At 46.0% G+C, this 17,003-nt stretch overlaps 1 protein-coding gene across 4 annotated transcripts in view; it reads left to right on the forward strand.

Annotated features, from left to right (window-relative positions):
* The window catches only part of CLSTN1 (calsyntenin 1), a 77,364-nt gene that overhangs the window by 57,800 nt on the left and 2,561 nt on the right, over window positions 1-17,003 (forward strand). For 2 of the 4 annotated variants that reach the window (XM_052654196.1, XM_052654197.1), the window contains 8 exons: window positions 298-419; window positions 8,250-8,412; window positions 11,560-11,616; window positions 12,907-13,064; window positions 14,148-14,296; window positions 14,768-14,994; window positions 15,524-15,694; window positions 16,012-16,157. In XM_052654196.1, coding sequence (XP_052510156.1) covers window positions 298-419; window positions 8,250-8,412; window positions 11,560-11,616; window positions 12,907-13,064; window positions 14,148-14,296; window positions 14,768-14,994; window positions 15,524-15,694; window positions 16,012-16,157 — 1,193 coding nt within the window. The remainder of the gene's footprint in view (window positions 1-297; window positions 420-8,249; window positions 8,413-11,559; window positions 11,617-12,906; window positions 13,065-14,147; window positions 14,297-14,767; window positions 14,995-15,523; window positions 15,695-16,011; window positions 16,158-17,003) is intronic. The other 2 variants (XM_052654198.1, XM_052654199.1) reach the window with 1 other exon arrangement.

The following is a 17,003-nucleotide window of genomic DNA, read 5'->3' on the forward strand; positions in this document are numbered from 1 at the left end:
TTCAGAATATAGTTATACTTCAGATGATGTGACTATTCAACTAACAAAAAGACAAAAAGCCTTAGTGATTAATTCTCATGCAGAAAGTGAAAATGAAACTCACGGTGCTGGAGAAGATTTACAGATGTGTCAGGTGTAACCATTGAATGTAATAACCCACAAAGTGTCAGCAAAATAACAATTAATTTTTGGCCAGCCAGAATAAAAATGGCTGGGCACAGGTGTTAGTTTCTGCGAAAGCTGCCTGGTGAGTAGTGAGTTAAGCTGGCGGTTTACCAGTAGAATTTCTCTCTGCAGAGATGAACCGACACCGTTACTCACTCTATGTCCACGGCTGCCGGCTGGTTTTCCTCCTCCGTCAGGATCCTTCAGAAGAGAAGAAATACAAACCTGCAGAATTCCACTGGAAGCTGAGTCAGGTGAGGGAATGGAAAACTCACTGATAGGATTTTTTTCAGAGAGAGTAAATGGGCACTGAAACCTTGCACAGGACCAACTATTTATGGGCACGGTGTATTGAAGATTATACGATTTCTGTGTCTGTGGGTAATAGGATAATTGGCACATTAAATCCATTGGACTCCTTTACATTGAAAGACTTTGTTTTTTTACATGTGTGTATTTTACACATAAAATATTAATACAGGCACACCTTATTTTATTGCACTTCTCAGATATTGGTTTTTTGGGGGGTCATACTCTGCAGCATGTAGGATCTTAGTTCCCCAACCAGGAATCAAACCTGTGCCCCCCCTACCCCGGCGCCTGCACTGAGAGCATGGAATCTTAACCAGTGGACTGCCCTGGAAGTCCTAAGCATTTTCAGATGATAGTTGCAATTTTTAGTAAAGTATTTTTAAATTGGGCTTCCCTGGTGGTTCAGACAGTAAAGAATCTGCCTGAAATAGAGGAGACCTGGCTTTGATCCCAGGGTCAGGCAAGGTCCCCTGGAGGAGGGCATGGCAACCCACTCCAGTATTTTTACCTGGAGAATTCCATGGACAGAGGATCCTGGCAGTCTGCAGTCCATGTGGTCGTAAAGAGTCGGACATGATTAAGCGACTAAAATACACAGACACACAGACACAGGTATTTTTTAGACATGATGCAGTTGGACACTTAATAGACTATGGTATAGTGTAAACATAACTTTTTATGCTTTGGGAAACCAGAAAATTCATGTGACTCACTTTCTTGTGATACTTGATTCATTGCTGTGGTCTGGAGCCAAACCTGTGGTATCTCCAAGGAGCGCCTATATAAAGAAATAGTATGTTTCAAATATAAAATACTATGTTATAATTTATTGAGATAAGCAGCGCTTACTTAAAAATTGAGATCCTTTTATTTGTTTATTCATGTCTAAGTCTTTGGCTCCCAAATTGTGCCCAGGACTCTAGGTGCCTCAGCAAATTCAGGGGATATTTTAAATTTTCAAGGAACCAGCAGTCTTGACATCTTTCAGGCATCACATGAATTGCTAGTCTTGGGAGTTTACAGTTTGGGCATTAGATCATATTATACTTCTCGTGATGATGTCATATCTTTGGAAGGCTGATTTCCTAGCAGTTACAGTGGTAAAAAAGCAAGTGTCATGTGCAAAGAATCGGTGCCATTATAGGAAACGGAGATGCTGTGAACTGAGAAAGCCTTTCCATTACGATCACAGCAGCTTGTTTTGCCTCATGATTTACAGTTGGGACAAGAAGGAAACCCTTGGCCTGGGCTTAATTTATTTGTCTCCTGGAGTTAGTAGATATGAGCGGACATAGTGTTATATGTGCTTATAGCTGGTGACATGTAACATTGTCTGAAACTGTTGCAAGATGGATCCATGAGAGCCCACACGAGAGGGAGGAAGTGTGTTTTGGCAGAAAGATGAGGTCACTGTCCGGGTGACAGCATTCATCTCTCACTGTTGTCATTTTTATTCACCTAGATCGTTTCTTTCTCAGAAACCATTGTCATAAACTTTTTCAAGACACTAAGAAAGGTATCCAGAAAAATTTTTTTGCAGCGTAGGTAGACATTTTAGGTATAGTTCTGTTTTCATAATCATAGTCTGCATTTATATATTTAGTTTCTTCTTTTCTTTTAAATAAAAAAAAAACTCTGACTGCACCCCACGGCATGGGGGATCTTAGTTCCCCAGCCAGGGATCAAACCCATGCCCCCTGCAGGGGAAGAGCAGGGTCCTAACACTGGACTGCCAGGGGCATCCCAGTGTTTAGTTTCTTCTGTTTACATGTTTTTGAAACTTTATAATGGAAAATTTTAGACACAGGTAAGAGTGGAGAGATGAGTATAAGGCACAACTCCACACGCCCTTCAGGTGGGTTCAGCAGTTATCAGCCCTTGGTCTGTCTTATTTCATTGTTACCTCCACTGTTAATAATTTCTCAATATCCATCCAGTGTTCAGGTTGTTTCATAGGTGTTTTTGTGTTTACAGTTTTGTTTGTTTGAATCAGGATCCAATAAGAGGCCACACATTGGGATTGACTGTGACTGATAGACTTTTTGAGTTTATTTTAATCTATAGACTCTCCTCTACTCCCTTGGAATGCATTTGGTAATAAAATCAGGCTTTAGTCCCATAGTCTTCAAGAGTTTAGATTTGACTGGTTGCTTCCCTGGGGTGTAATGTAACATGCTCCTCTGTCTGCTCCTCCTTTTAAGAATATTTATTTATTTGTCTGTCTGTCTACCTCCTCATGGCTGTGTTGGGTCTTAGTTGCTGCACGTGCGCTCTTCGTTGAGTGCGTGGGCTTCTCTGTAGTTGAGGCACGTGGGCTTAGTTGCTCCTCCGCATGTGGGATCTTAGTTCCCTGACTAGGGATCGAACTTGCATCCCCTGCATGGGAAGGCAGATTCTTAACCACTGGACCACCCAGGAGGTCCCTCCTCTCTTTTCTTTGTACCCTGTACATTGGGAGTGGGCTCTAAAGACCTAATCAGAATGCGGTTTAATGTTTCTGATCTGTTTAAGCCCTGGGTCTGGTTTCTTCTGTTCGTGATGTAAGCAGCCATCAATGGTCAGTATCACTATCCTTGTGGCATTTGTTTTCTGGTCACTTGGGATGTAGGAAGTGTGTTCCCAGGAAGGGCTCATGGGAACAGTTAATTCCTAAGTTCTTACATGTTGTTTTAGTAGTTTGTCTGTGGCCTTTATACTGAAGGTCACTTTGGCTGGATATCTCATCTCTGGCTCAGATGTAAGATTTCTAAGAACAGAAAATCTCTCCGTTGAATTCTAACATAAAATGTTGCTATTAAACTCTGACAACAACTTGATTTTCTTTCATTTATGAAATGTTTAGCCTTTTTGTTTGGATGATCATAGGATGTATTTCTTTCTCTTCCTCTTCTTTTTAATTTTATGAATACGTCTTGGTGGTTTTAGGTCTGTTTTCCCAAATATGTGTTATTCCCTTTTAGTATCTAGTTTCAAATGTTTGGGTATTTCATGCAGGGTTTTCGGTGTTCTTTTCATTGCTTTGGTTTTCCTCCCTGGGGACTCTTTTTTATCTTTTGTTGATATTCTTCACCTTTTTTACTGTAACCGTCCCTTTCATTTAAATCATTTCTGTATCCTGTCACCTCGTTTCTGAGTTGCTTTATTTTATTTTTTTTTAATTTTTATTTTTACTTTATTTTACTTTACAATACTGTATTGGTTTTGCCATACATTGACATGAATCCACCACGGGTGTACATGCGTTCCCAAACATGAACCCCCCTCCCACCTCCCTCCCCATAACATCTCTCTGGGTCATCCCCGTGCACCAGCCCCAAGCATGCTGTATCCTGCATCGGACATAGACTGGCGATTCGTTTCTTACATGATAGTATACATGTTTCAATGCCATTCTCCCAAATCATCCCACCCTCTCCCTCTCCCTCTGAGTCCAAAAGTCCGCTCTACACATCTGTGTCTCTTTTGCTGTCTTGCATACAGGGTCATCGTTACCATCTTTCTAAATTCCATATATATGTATTAGTATACTGTATTGGTGTTTTTCTTTCTGGCTTACTTCACTCTGTATAATCGGCTCCAGTTTCATCCATCTCATTAGAACTGATTCAAATGTATTCTTTTTAATGGCTGAGTAATATTCCATTGTGTATATGTACCACAGCTTTCTTATCCATTCATCTGCTGATGGACATCTAGGTTGCTTCCATTTCCTGGCTATTATAAACAGTGCTGCGATGAACATTGGGGTACACGTGTCTCTTTCAGTTCTGGTTTCCTTGGTGTGTATGCCCAGCAGTGGGATTGCTGGGTCATAAGGCAATTCTATTTGCAATTTTTTAAGGAATCTCCACACTGTTCTCCATAGTGGCTGTACTAGTTTGCATTCCCACCAACAGTGTAGGAGGGTTCCCTTTTCTCCACACCCTCTCCAGCATTTATTGCTTGCAGACTTTTGGATCGCAGGCATTCTGACTGGTGTGAAGTGGTACCTCATTGTGGTTTTGATTTGCATTTCTCTAATAATGAGTGATGTTGAGCAGCTTTTCATGTGTTTGTTAGCCATCCGTATGTCTTCTTTGGAGAAATGTCTATTTAGTTCTTTGGCCCATTTTTTGATTGGGTCGTTTATTTTTCTGGAATTGAGCTGCATAAGTTGCTTGTATATTTTTGAGATTAGTTGTTTGTCAGTTGCTTCATTTGCTATTATTTTCTCCCATTCAGAAGGCTGTCTTTTCACCTTGCTTATGTTTTCCTTTGTTGTGCAGAAGCTTTTAATTTTAATTAGATCCCATTTGTTTATTTTTGCTTTTATTTCCAGAATTCTGGGGGGTGGATCATAGAGGATCCTGCTGTGATGTATGTCAGAGAGTGTTTTGCCTATGTTCTCCTCTAGGAGTTTTATAGTTTCTAGTCTTACATTTAGATCTTTAATCCATTTTGAGTTTATTTTTGTGTGTGGTGTTAGAAAGTGATCTAGTTTCATTCTTTTACAAGTGGTTGACCGGTTTTCCCAGCACCACTTGTTAAAGAGATTGTCTTTACTCCATTGTATATTCTTGCCTCCTTTGTCAAAGATAAGGTGTCCATATGTGTGTGGATTTATCTCTGGGCTTTCTGTTTTGTTCCATTGATCTATATTTCTGTCTTTGTGCCAGTACCATACTGTCTTGATGACTGTGGCTTTGTAGTAGAGCCTGAAGTCAGGCAAGTTGATTCCTCCAGTTCCATTTCCATTCTTCTTTCTCAAGATTGCTTTGGCTATTTGAGGTTTTTTGTATTTCCATACAAATCTTGAAATTATTTGTTCTAGTTCTGTGAAAAATATCACTGGTAGCTTGATAGGGATGGCATTGAATTTGTAGTGAGTTGCTTTAATTATGAACTTGGTTTTTACTGTTTTATGTCATTCTCCTAATGTCTTTTAGCATATTTTAAAATAATAGATCATCATTCTCATCTCTTTTGTTAGGTATGACTTTCATTAGCTGAAGGGATATTATTCCCTTTGGTTGTCTTTTCTTTTCCTTTTAAAAACTTCATGTGGAATTGAGTCATGATCATTTCCACTCCCCCACCCTCAGTTTTACATGAAATTAGCTTTCCTACACTTTGAAAAGAGACAGTTGATCAGCAGGACTTTTTTTCCCCATAGCTTTAAGTTTTGAACTCTCCCTTCTGTTGTCTTTATAAAGGTTTTTTTTGTTTTTATGTGGCTTCACACCCTCTGGTATCTCCTGAAATCTGAAACCCTGTTGCTTTTCTCCACCTGGCTTGTTTCAGCATTCATGTAGTCACCTCATCAGCAGTATTGTCGTGGGTGTTGTCTGTGGCTTGGGGTTTTACTCTCCTCATCTCCCTGTTTTCAAGGAAATTAAAAAGTTATTAATTCTACTGCTATCTTCACTTGCTGCGTAGCTCAGTTGATAAAGAATCTGCCTGCAATGCAGAAGACCTGGGTTCAACTCCTGAGTCAGAAAGATTCCCTGGAGAAAGACATGGCTACCCACTCTAGTATTCTTGCCTGGGGAATTCCATGGACAGGGAAGCCTGGTGGGCTACAGCACACGGGGTTTCAGAGAGTCAGACCCAACTGAGTGACCGAGCACACACACACACAAAGGGGAGCGAGGCTGTTGTTGATGTAAAGTGAGTAGTTGGAGTGGTCCCAGGTGGCGCTAGTGGTAAAGAACCCACCTGCCAGTGCAGGAGACAGAAGAGACACGGGTTTGATCCCTGGGTTGGGAAGATCCCCTGGAGGAGGCCATGGCAACCCACTCCAGTATTCTTGCCTGGAGAATCCCGTGGACAGAGGACCCTGGTGGGCAACAGTCCATGGGGCCACAAGAGTCAGATATGACTTAGCGATGCACTGGAACCTGACTACTCTCTTCTCAGAATATGCTCATGGACTTTGACCAGATATTGCTGATATTTAAGTACAGTGTTATTCTGTTAATCCCCTGCTGCTGCTGCTGCTGCTAAGTCGCTTCAGTCGTGTCCAACTCCGTGCGACCCCAGAGATGGCAGCCCACCAGGCTCCCCCGTCCCTGGGATTCTCCAGGCAAGAACATTGGAGCGGGTTGTCATTTCCTTCTCCAATGCATGAAAGTGAGAAGTGAAAGTGAAGTCACTCAGTCATGTCCGACTCCTAGCAACCCCATGGACTGCAGCCTACCAGGCTCCTCCGTCCATGGGATTTTCCAGGCAAGAGTATTGGAGTGGGTTGCCATTGCTTTCTCCACTAATCCCCTAGAAACCTGTAATATTTGTAAAACTAGGAATGTAATATAAATCACTTTCTGAAGAAACTTCTATTACAGAACTTGTTTGAAATAAAGATTTAAACTAAAATTAAGATCTTACCTATCTCAAAAGTGAATTACTGTGTAATTCCTTTATTTAGAAATATGTGATGACACATTTATATACACACATATCATGAGCATATAGTAAACATATATACAATGTTATAGGTTTGAATTTTTCCTCAGGCTCAAAAGCAGTTGCTTTTCTTTTGGGAGTAATCTTTGGTAATGTCTTCATTTATTTTGATGTTTCTGGCCTGTTTAAGCTCTTGATTTCTCCTTGGTTCAATTTCTTAGAACTAAAAGGTAAATTGGGCAAACTTAGAAAAACAGAAATCATTTATTTATTTAATTTTTGGCTTCATAGCTGCTTGGGCTTGTCTCTGGTTGCGGCAAGCAGGGGCTTCTCCCCCGCTGGAGTGCGCAGGCTTCTCATTGCAGGGGCCTTTCTTGTTGGAGGGCATGGGCTCTAAGATGTGTGGGCTTCAGTAGTTGCAGCACGTGGGCTCAGCAGTTGTGGCGCACAGGCCTAGTTGCTCTGCCACATGCGGGATCTTCTCACATCAGGGACTGAACCCGTCTCCAGCATCTGTCGGCAGATTCTTTATCACTGGGCCACCAGGGAAGCTTTGGGCAAACTTTTTGAAAGGCATGTTTAGAAATTTCATCCCACAGTATCTCCTTCTCTGCTTGTCCCTGTTCTTGCATAAAATATAAGCCAGAAATCAGGCCAGTGCCAGACCAGCTGGGGCCTCGGAGACTGCAGACCAGCACTCCCCGTGTGACAGCAAGGGAGATACTCAGTGATAGGAGAGGAACTCAGTTGAATTTGGCCACCTGAGCTTTATGTTCATACTTGTATAGAGCATCACCTTTGAGGCGAGAAAGGAAAGCACATGATGCACAGCAGGCCTCGTTCTGAGATGGGAGGTGTTTTTCATTTTGATCCAGAAAAGGAACTGCCAGCCCCCCAAGTGGTGTCCATCCTGCCGATAATAGAATTCCTTGGTGTCACGCTCCTGGCGGAAGAGGGTTGGGCAGCTCACTGTTTGAAGTGCCCCTCCCTGCCCCCCGAGTCTGACATGTCCTTGAGGTGGTTGTCACCTGGGCCCTTTGGGTGAGACACGGTGGGAAGAGACATATTTTGTTGCCTTTTTTTTAATTTATTGATGATGTGGACCATTTTTTAAGTCCTTATTGAATTTGTTAACAATATTGCTTCTGTTTTATGTTTTGATATTTTGGCCACAAGGCATGTGGGATCTTGGTTCCCTGACCAGGGATGGAACCCACACCCCTTGCATTGGAAGGCAAAGTCTTAACCACTGGACCACCAGGGAAGTCCCTGTTGTTGCTTTAAATCCTTTCCGTTCTAGGAAAACAGAAATTCGTTCTCGTGTCCAGTTGTGTGAGAAGGTGAGAAGGAAGGGGGGTGTTACACACCTAACACTTCCTTTGGCCCCACAGGTCTGTGACGAGGAATGGCATCACTATGTCCTCAACGTGGAAATCCCCAGTGTGACCCTCTACGTGGACGGTGTCCCTCATGAGCCCTTCTCTGTCACTGAAGATTACCCACTTCATCCATCCAAGATCGAAACCCAGCTTGTGGTTGGGGCTTGCTGGCAAGGTAACGGTCACGGGTACCCCTTTTCCCTTCAGTCTACTTTTTCTCTGCTGTGTTGATATTAATAGAAGCAGGCTCTTCTCAGAATTCTCCTTCCTTGCTGTCCTGTCCTTTACCTTTTCATTCCTTTGCCTGCTGTTGCCTTTCTGGGGGCATTGCTGTGCAAGGCTTTGGGGCAGCTCTGTGATGGACGCTGGAGGCAGTGAAGGATGGGAACGCCCTTCCTGAGGGCCTGGGAGGGAGCGTTGTGCAGAGAGAGAGTGTGTTGAGGAACATGTTTATAAATTAATCTGTTGATTGGAAAGTTTACAAAAACACAGAAACAGCAGATAATGTGAGCTTCTCTGGCCCAGAGGGCACATCAGAGTGTTTGTGCTTAGTAGCCTGGTAGAAGGACTAAAGAAGAGTCTGTGGACGTCTCTGCTTGGTAGAGTGTTTGTGCTTGGTAGCCTGGTAGAAGGACTAGAGAAGAGTCTGTGGACATCTCTGCTTGGTAGAGTGTGCTTGGTAGCCTGGTAGAAGCACTTCAGTGAGGACTAGAGAAGAGTCTGTGGGCGTCTCTGCCAAAAGACCGAGATGGAATGTGTTGGCAATCACCAGCAAGACGATACAGCTTATTTTTGTTTTCTAAGTGGCAGGCTGTGTGCTTATGGCTTAACATACATTATCTCATTAATTCTAAGTGATACGTCTGTGGGGCAGAAGCTCTTTTTATCCCTATTTCACAGATGAAAAACTGAGATGAAGAAAAGAAGCAAGCTGTGTTAATCAGCCAATCACATGGCACTAGGGTTTGAACCCCTGAAGCTGGTGCACTCAGGCCAGGGTCTCTGATCCACCGAACGAGGAGTGTTAACCTTTTCTGTGCCATGGATTCCTCTGGTAGTCTGGGAAGCCTGAGGATCCCTTCTCAGAAGGATAATTTCTTATGAATCTATAAAATAAAATACATAGGATTTCAAAGATGACCAATTAGATTGGAGTACATACAGTTATGAAACTGCTTAAAGCCCTTGTTTGTGAAACAGTACATTTGTGCCACTGTTTACGTGTGAAGACCAGGCACATCTGTTAACTGCTGTGAGTCAGAATAGCAAGGGGCTTGTCGATGCGATGGGACCTGATTTCTGTTTGCAAAGTCACGGTTTCTTCCAATATTCTTGTCATTTGTAGCTGACATTTATAAGGAAAGGGAAAACTAAATATTAGAAGTTAGTGAAAATAAGCATGTGATTTTTCCCACCCAAGTTCATGGGTCCCCTGGTCTGCCGTTGAGGTTCATGGGGCCCCGCCTCCACCCCTTGCCCTTGACTCTGTTGTGTGACTGCAGGGTGTCATCATCATCACATGTACCTGCTAAATCAGCCTTCCTTTTCCTTATCTGTGGAAGTGTTGTTACCTGGAGTTAGACTAGAAATTTATGAAAGAGCCTAATTTCCAAGACATCATTTGAGCAAATTCTGGGAGATGGTGAAGGACAGGGAATCCTGGCATGCTGCAGTCCATGGGGTTGCAGAGTCCAACACGACTGAGCAACTGAACAACAACAGTTTCCAGGACAGTTTTGCTGCTTTTAGGAGGACTGAATTTCATAATTGTCCTGCAGATCCTTTCAAATGAAAAGGAATATGACAGTATTCACAGTGAACTTCTTCAGTGAATCCCCAGATTTAATTCTGGTGACAGTCGGTTTGTAAGAAATGGGAACATGAGACCAAGGAGTGAGGAATAAATTATTAGGCATATCGGAAGTGTGTGTTAGTCTTAAAATTTCAGTTCATGTTAGCTTCCACAGTGTCTCAGTAAAGACTTGAATAAGAATACAAGGGCCAACCTAAGTGTTATTTTGTATTCTGAGAACTTTGTTGCATGGGTTAAAATAAGCCCTCACATTCCAGTCTGCCTTCCTGTTCGTGTCCTGGTGCCTCTGCTGTCAGATGGCCGTCACTTTCACCCTCTCTCATCTCTTTCTACCTCAGCCCTCTCGGCATCCTCAGCCAGAAAAATCTCCCTACATCTCCAAACCAAACACAAGTTTTTAAAAATTGTAGTTAACAGGAAAAAAGATCTCCTTTTTCCTTTCAGGGGATTTGAGATCCCTTTCTTTTCAAATTCACCATGGGGAACTCAGGCTAGAGGCCCCCTCATGGCATCAACAGAAACATCAGTTCTAACTGTGGGTTGTGAAGACAGAGGAGCTGTGTGGGCCCCAGGGCTTACCTGTGCACACCTGGCCTGGAGCCCACTCATCTGCAGCTAAAGCTAAAGGTGGAGAGGCCTGTTCTGCAAGGTGGGGCAGACACAGGGAAGCAGTCTAGAAAGTGGAGACTCTGTCCTCTTATTGGGTGGGTGGGCGCCTGGTGGGGGCAGCAGCTGCTGTCCCCGAGCCGTCACTGAGTATATTTCTCTGGGTTAAGTTCCCTAATCTCTGACTCCCTTCCTGTTCAGAAAAACTGGTTAAAAATGCCTTCCTTCCTCTATCCTTTGGAAGTCAAAGTCTCGACCAATTATGTACTCCCTTCGAGCCTTCAAAAGTCATACACATTTACTACATACCAACCTTTGGGTGCCGATGCATGTGTCCCTGTCAGGAAGGCTGGCGCTGTTGTCCGGGAGGGCTACCATTTGCACAGGGCCCATCTCTGCCACCAGCGTCAGCCACCGTCTGGCTGGGTCCTGCCTGGGCAGGTTGCGATCAGTGAATTGAGCGCACAGCTTTCACTGTCTTATTTTGAATCCAACTTGTGTTTTGGCAAGGAGGCTATAGGAAGGTGAAATAAAAGACTGGAAAAAGATGAACATGGTCCTACTGTATAGCCCAGAGAACTATATTCAGTATCCTCTGATCAACCATAATGGAAAAGAATATGAAAAAGGGTGTGTGTGTAGCTGAATCACATTGTTGTACAGCACAGATTAACTTCGTAAATCAACTACACTTAAACTTTTTTTTTAAAAGGATGGGAAGAAGCACTGGGGTCGTAAAAGGTGATGATGTACAAGCTTCATCCAGGTGGAGTGTGTCAAGAGGGATGACAGGCGAAGTGTTCTCTTTGGGTTTGGTAACTTTTCGAAACTAATTTTCAAGGTCCAGTTCTGAAGAGCCTAACCTCTTGGTCCTTTTATATTGTCTGTCTTGCTTTTCTACAGAGTATTCAGGAGTTGAAAGTGACAATGAAACTGAGCCTGTGCCTCTGGCCTCCGCAGGTCCCTGGACTCTTTTGCCTACGGTTCACTCTTGTGTTTCATTTAAAGACGAGACCTCCATTCATTGCCCATTCCGCATGCGACACCCCAGTTGCATTTGGGTCCCAGACACTGTCTTGAGCTGCTGCTTTGCCTTATGCTGCCCCATTGCATCATGGGATTTCCTTTTTCTGCCCGTGCCGATCCCAGCTGAAGTGAGAGCAAATGACTCATTCATGCGAGGCACTAATGGGAATATCTTTTACCCCTTCCATCAAATCTCACCCCATCCCACTGCCTGAGACACCTTGCTGAAATCTCACAGGCCAGGCTTGGGAGGCTACCTCCTGCTTCTTGTGTGTCTGAACCACCAGACAGGAAAAGACTCATGTCTAGATATTCTGTCCTGCCTGATAATAAATTCTAAATAATGTTTCTTAGAGATCTCAATCCCTAACAGTGATGTTGTGTGTAATCTCCTTGTCAGAATTGAGACGTGCTGCTGACAGTCAGGCTCTTCTCCTTCAGTGTAGCCACAGGGTTTACTACCTCCTGGCTTTGGCTCTTTGTGACAACCTGTCAAGGGCCGCTTTCTGGCTTTTTCTTATAACATCTTCACCCTCAGTAGTTGGAGACAGGCATGCTGCCAGTCAATGAAACAGCCATCTGAGTGGCCTTGATACTAGGCTTCTAAGTGCAGGATGGTGTTTTAACATTCATCTTTCTCCTCCTGCTTGTGTATGTTCATCCCCGAGTTTGTATATATTCTGGGAATATGCTCAGCTAGAAAAAAAGCAACCTAAGGGGAATTCCCTTTTGGTCCAGTGGTCAGGACCCAGTGCTTTCACTTCAGGGGCCCAGGTATGATTCCTGGTGAGGGAACTAAGATCCTGCATCACATGGTACAGCCAAAAATAAATTTTTAAGAGGCAGCCCAGCATCTGACCCAGCTGACTGAGAAGGCAGTGGTTGAAGAGACTGGCTCCAGTACGGTGTCCCTTGTGTGCCACGGTGACCAGTGCAGCATGGACCCCCCTTACTGGGGAGTGGCCACACGAGTGGGGACAGTCCTGGGACCTCTGACACATCACCACCAGCTCCTCTCTTCTCCGGGCCACATGCATGATCATAAACCATTTAATTTCCTCATTGTGCTTCCATGTCAGCTGCAAGGCTAACAGGATCTGATAGGAACTAACCCGCATGTCCACCCATCAAGCCACCACCACCGGTAACACCACATTGAAAAGTGAGATGGGAGGCCCCAGGCCGCCCCCACAATTTTTGCTTTCCCTCCCCCATGTTCCACAGGTGGTGACTTGCGCATGACCCAGTTTTTCCGAGGTAATCTGGCTGGCCTGACCATCCGTTCTGGGAAGCTCACAGATAAGAAGGTGATTGACTGTCTGTATACCTGCAAAGAGGGGCTAGATCTGCACACCCCCGAAGACAATGGCAGAGGTGTCAAGGTAACACAGGCACCCCCCTGCCTGGCACCCCACTCTCTGCACCCACAGCTTCCTTGACCTCAAGTGCAGAGGCCGCTGGCACAAGGGTTGATCTGTTTTTATTCTTAGCACCTCCGGCACCACACCCTAATTCTCCAGCTCTTTGGGTCCCCGTTCCCCAGTCGTCCTGTAGTCTACTTCCATCCTGACACTGACTGGGCACCAGGCCCCACTGCCCACCAGACGCCTGCTCCTCAGCTGCCAGGTGCAAGCTTCCAGGCCCCCGGTACCCACACTTCATCCAGCTTGGCTGCAAGTCCAGGGTTCCCAAAACCCCTCCCCCTTTTCAGTTTCAATAATTTGCAGAACTGCTCAGAAAACCCCACAGAACACTTTGCTTATGGTTACTGGTTTATTGTAAGGGATGCAACTCAGGAATAAGCAGGTGGAAAAGATGTTCAGGGCCTGGGGTGAGGGGAGTGCACAAGGCTTCTACACCCACCCCACCCCCCACCCCCCCCGCCCAGCACCTTGCTGTCTGTAAACCCAGAAGTTCTCCAGACCCTGTTGTTTGGGGGGTGGGGGTTGTAGAGATTCCATTATATAAGCATGATGGATCAAATCAGTAACCACTGGTGATCAGTTAACACAGTCTCCAGCCTCTCTCCCTTCAAGGGCAGGACTGAAGGCCCACTCTCACCACACGGTTTATTTCTCTAGCAACCAGTCCCCCCCCAGAAACTGTCTAGGGCTCCACCAAGAGTAACCTCGTTAAGGTAAACTCTGGGGTTGAAAGGGGCTTAATCAGGAATAACAAAAGGTGTTCCTATCCCTCAAGAAATTCCAAGGGTTTTAGGAGGTCTGTGCCAGAAACCAGGGACAAAGACCAAACATTTTTTTCCTTATATCACAGATCTGTTTGTGCCTTTGATATTTACTGTCATGTCATAGGGTCATGGTCATTTGAATCCTACAAACTTTTCTTCTCCTAAGTCACCAGTTCATATCAATCCCAAGCTAATTCTCTTTGTCAGCGCGTTCATGGTTTCACCTCCTTGCAGACAGAACCTTACTCCTCTCCTGTCTGTTTTGGTGCCATTACAGATCCAGGCCAACCCTAGTCAGTCGATGTTGACCTTGGAGGGAGAGGACGTGGCGGAGCTTGATAAGGCCATGCAACACATTTCCTACCTTAATTCACGACAGTTCCCCACCCCAGGGATCCGAAGACTCAAAATCACCAGCACAGTCAAGTAGGTGCTGATTTGTTAGCAGTAAATCTTGTCTGTCTTTGCCCAGTGATCCTTGAGAAGAAAACGTGTGCATTTAAGTTTTTTAGGACAAACCAGCCTCCCTTCTGTAAGCTTATGGTCACTCGTTACCAGAAACTTTGAGTGATGTTTGGAAGTACATTCTGGGAGTGGCCAGCATCTTGTCCCCCAGGTGGTTGTGGAATCCTGCCTGCGCCACCTCTAAGCACCCTCGTGTGGCCTGAGTTGTGTGTGTGTGTGTGTGTGTGTGTGTGTGTGTGTGTGTGTGTGTTATGCTCAGTCATGTCCAACTCTTTGCAACCCCATGGACTGTGGCCCACCAGGCTCCTCTGTCCATTGGATTCTCCAGGCAAGAATACTGGAGTGACCCTATGACATTTCCTCCTCCGGGAGTATAGCCTGAGAAGCCATCTTTTCAAGCCCTGACCCTCCCCTCCCCTCCCTTGTTGACAGGTGTTTTAACGAGGCTGCCTGCATCTCCATCCCCCCGGTGGATGGCTATGTGATGGTTTTGCAGCCAGAAGAGCCCAAAATCAGTCTGAGCGGCATCCACCATTTTGCTCGAGCGGCTTCTGAATTTGAAAGCTCAGAGGGGGTTTTCCTCTTCCCTGAGCTTCGGATCATCAGCACCATCACGAGAGAAGTGGAGCCTGAAGGGGAAGGGGATGAGGACCCAACAGGTGATAGCCCAGAACAGTCATCCCTGCCTCAGTTCGAAACTGCAGCTGAAACCCCACTGTGGCTGCCAGGGAAAAATCCTGGCCCTTTTCTTCTGTGGTTTTGGAAACTAGAATGTTTCTGTGCTGTTCTGGATTTGCTTATAGAATCTGATTGTGGGCTGGAGTTCCTTCCGATCTTTGGAAACCCACTTATGGGGGGGTCATTTGATCTTTTTCCAGCTTGACATCAGAGTCTGGGATAGATCTTGGGGGTTGAGAGGATGGAGACCAGGGCAGGGGATACAGTTGGGGGATGCTCCTGATGTCCCAGCAGGACAGACTGCCCCCCATTCTCAGGCCTTCTCACTATTCATTCAGTCCTCCTTAGATGCATAAAACACCCCCAATTCTTGAAAGTGACTGTCCCATACCTCCATCCATGGTCCCTAAAAGGGCTCTGTGAGTTTGAGGATGAGCAGGCGGGCCGTCGCTGTGACCCCTGCTCCAGGCTCTGCGGCCTCTGCTATTTCTGGTTGGGCTATTTTTGCAGTTCAAGAGTCACTGGTGTCGGAGGAGATCGTGCACGACCTGGACACCTGTGAGGTCACAGTGGAGGGAGAAGAACTGAATGGAGAGCAGGAGAGCCTGGAGGTGGACACGGCCCGCCTGCAGCAGAAGGGCATCGAAATGAGCAGTTCTGACATGGGCGTGGTCTTCACAGGTGGGAAGAGTGACAGCTGGGAGCTGTCCTCCCAGCTCAAAACCTGGAGGGAGCCCTAGAGGGGGCGGGAAGGGAGAATGTTGACTGGGCTGAGCGGTGGCTGCTGGCTTCCAGATGGGGAGGGGAGGGCAGCTCTGCCTGGTGCTGCATCCCCATAAAGGGTGGACGTCTGGGCACGTTATGGCACACGCCCTTCAGCAGGGGGAGATACCCCACAGTTGGACAGCCAGGCATGGCTGAGTGCCTTGGGAACTGCCTGCATTTGCCTGCGGCGTGTGTTCCTAACCTCCACACTGCTGTCTCCTCCTCGCCTGCAGGTGTTGACACCATGGCCAGCTACGAGGAGATCTTACACCTCCTGTGCTATCGGAACTGGCACACCAGGTCCTTGCTTGACCGCAAGTTCAAGCTTGTCTGCTCTGAGCTGAATGGTCGCTATGTCAGCAATGAGTTCCAGGTGGAGGTGAGAGCTGGCCTCTGCAGAGAAAGGCCAGTGGCGTGGTGACTGAGCATCCCACTTATGACCCTGATGTTTGCAAATTCTATTTCCAGGGCATTTGTAGTGGTCACTGTTGGGGTTCATCGGGGGGTGGGTCACCTTTTCCAATCGGGGGTGGGGCTGCTCCAGGCTCGACCTGCACAGGTTTAGGGTGACAGGTTGTACATGGGGTGAGCTGGGATCCAGCATGGTGCCCCCTTCACAGGCTCCCTCAGCCTGAGACTTGGAGGGAGGTGGTCAGGATTGAGTGGCGGTTGATACCTTGGGCTGAGGAGCAAGGGTGTGTCTTGAGATCTAACACTGCTTTCGAAGGAGCAGTGCCCAGGATCCAGAGGTTATCTGCAGAGGCCTGGCCCTGCTAGGAGTGAATGCTCTGCCCAGGGCAGGACTGCCTTGCGAGGAACATGGGCATGGTGACTCTGGCCCAGGTGGCCAGGGGGCACGTGGCCACTCTGACATGTCTAGTGTCACTCAGAGCTTCTGTGCCCCAGAGGAGTGAACCAGAAGTTATTCTCAGCAGTTGAGCACTTGCACTGTGACCCCACAGCCCCAGAATTAGACTCACAAGGCTGGAGAGTCCACGAGGGTATTCTCTGAGCGCATTTGAAAGAAAAGAAAGCCTGTGATTTGTCCTCTCTCATGTGGCTGTGATTTTGAGAAAAGAGGGACATGGTCTGTGCCCAGGCTTCTCAGACGACCTGAGGTAAAGGGCCACTGGTGGTGCTGTGCCTTCTCCTCCAGTCTGTTGTGGATGAATTATTTTATTAGGCACAATGAAAATGAGTTATTACAAGAGGAGGCTTTTTCTTG

Source organism: Budorcas taxicolor, chromosome 16, assembly GCF_023091745.1.
Source record: "Budorcas taxicolor isolate Tak-1 chromosome 16, Takin1.1, whole genome shotgun sequence".
Classification (NCBI taxonomy): Eukaryota; Metazoa; Chordata; class Mammalia; order Artiodactyla; family Bovidae; genus Budorcas; species Budorcas taxicolor.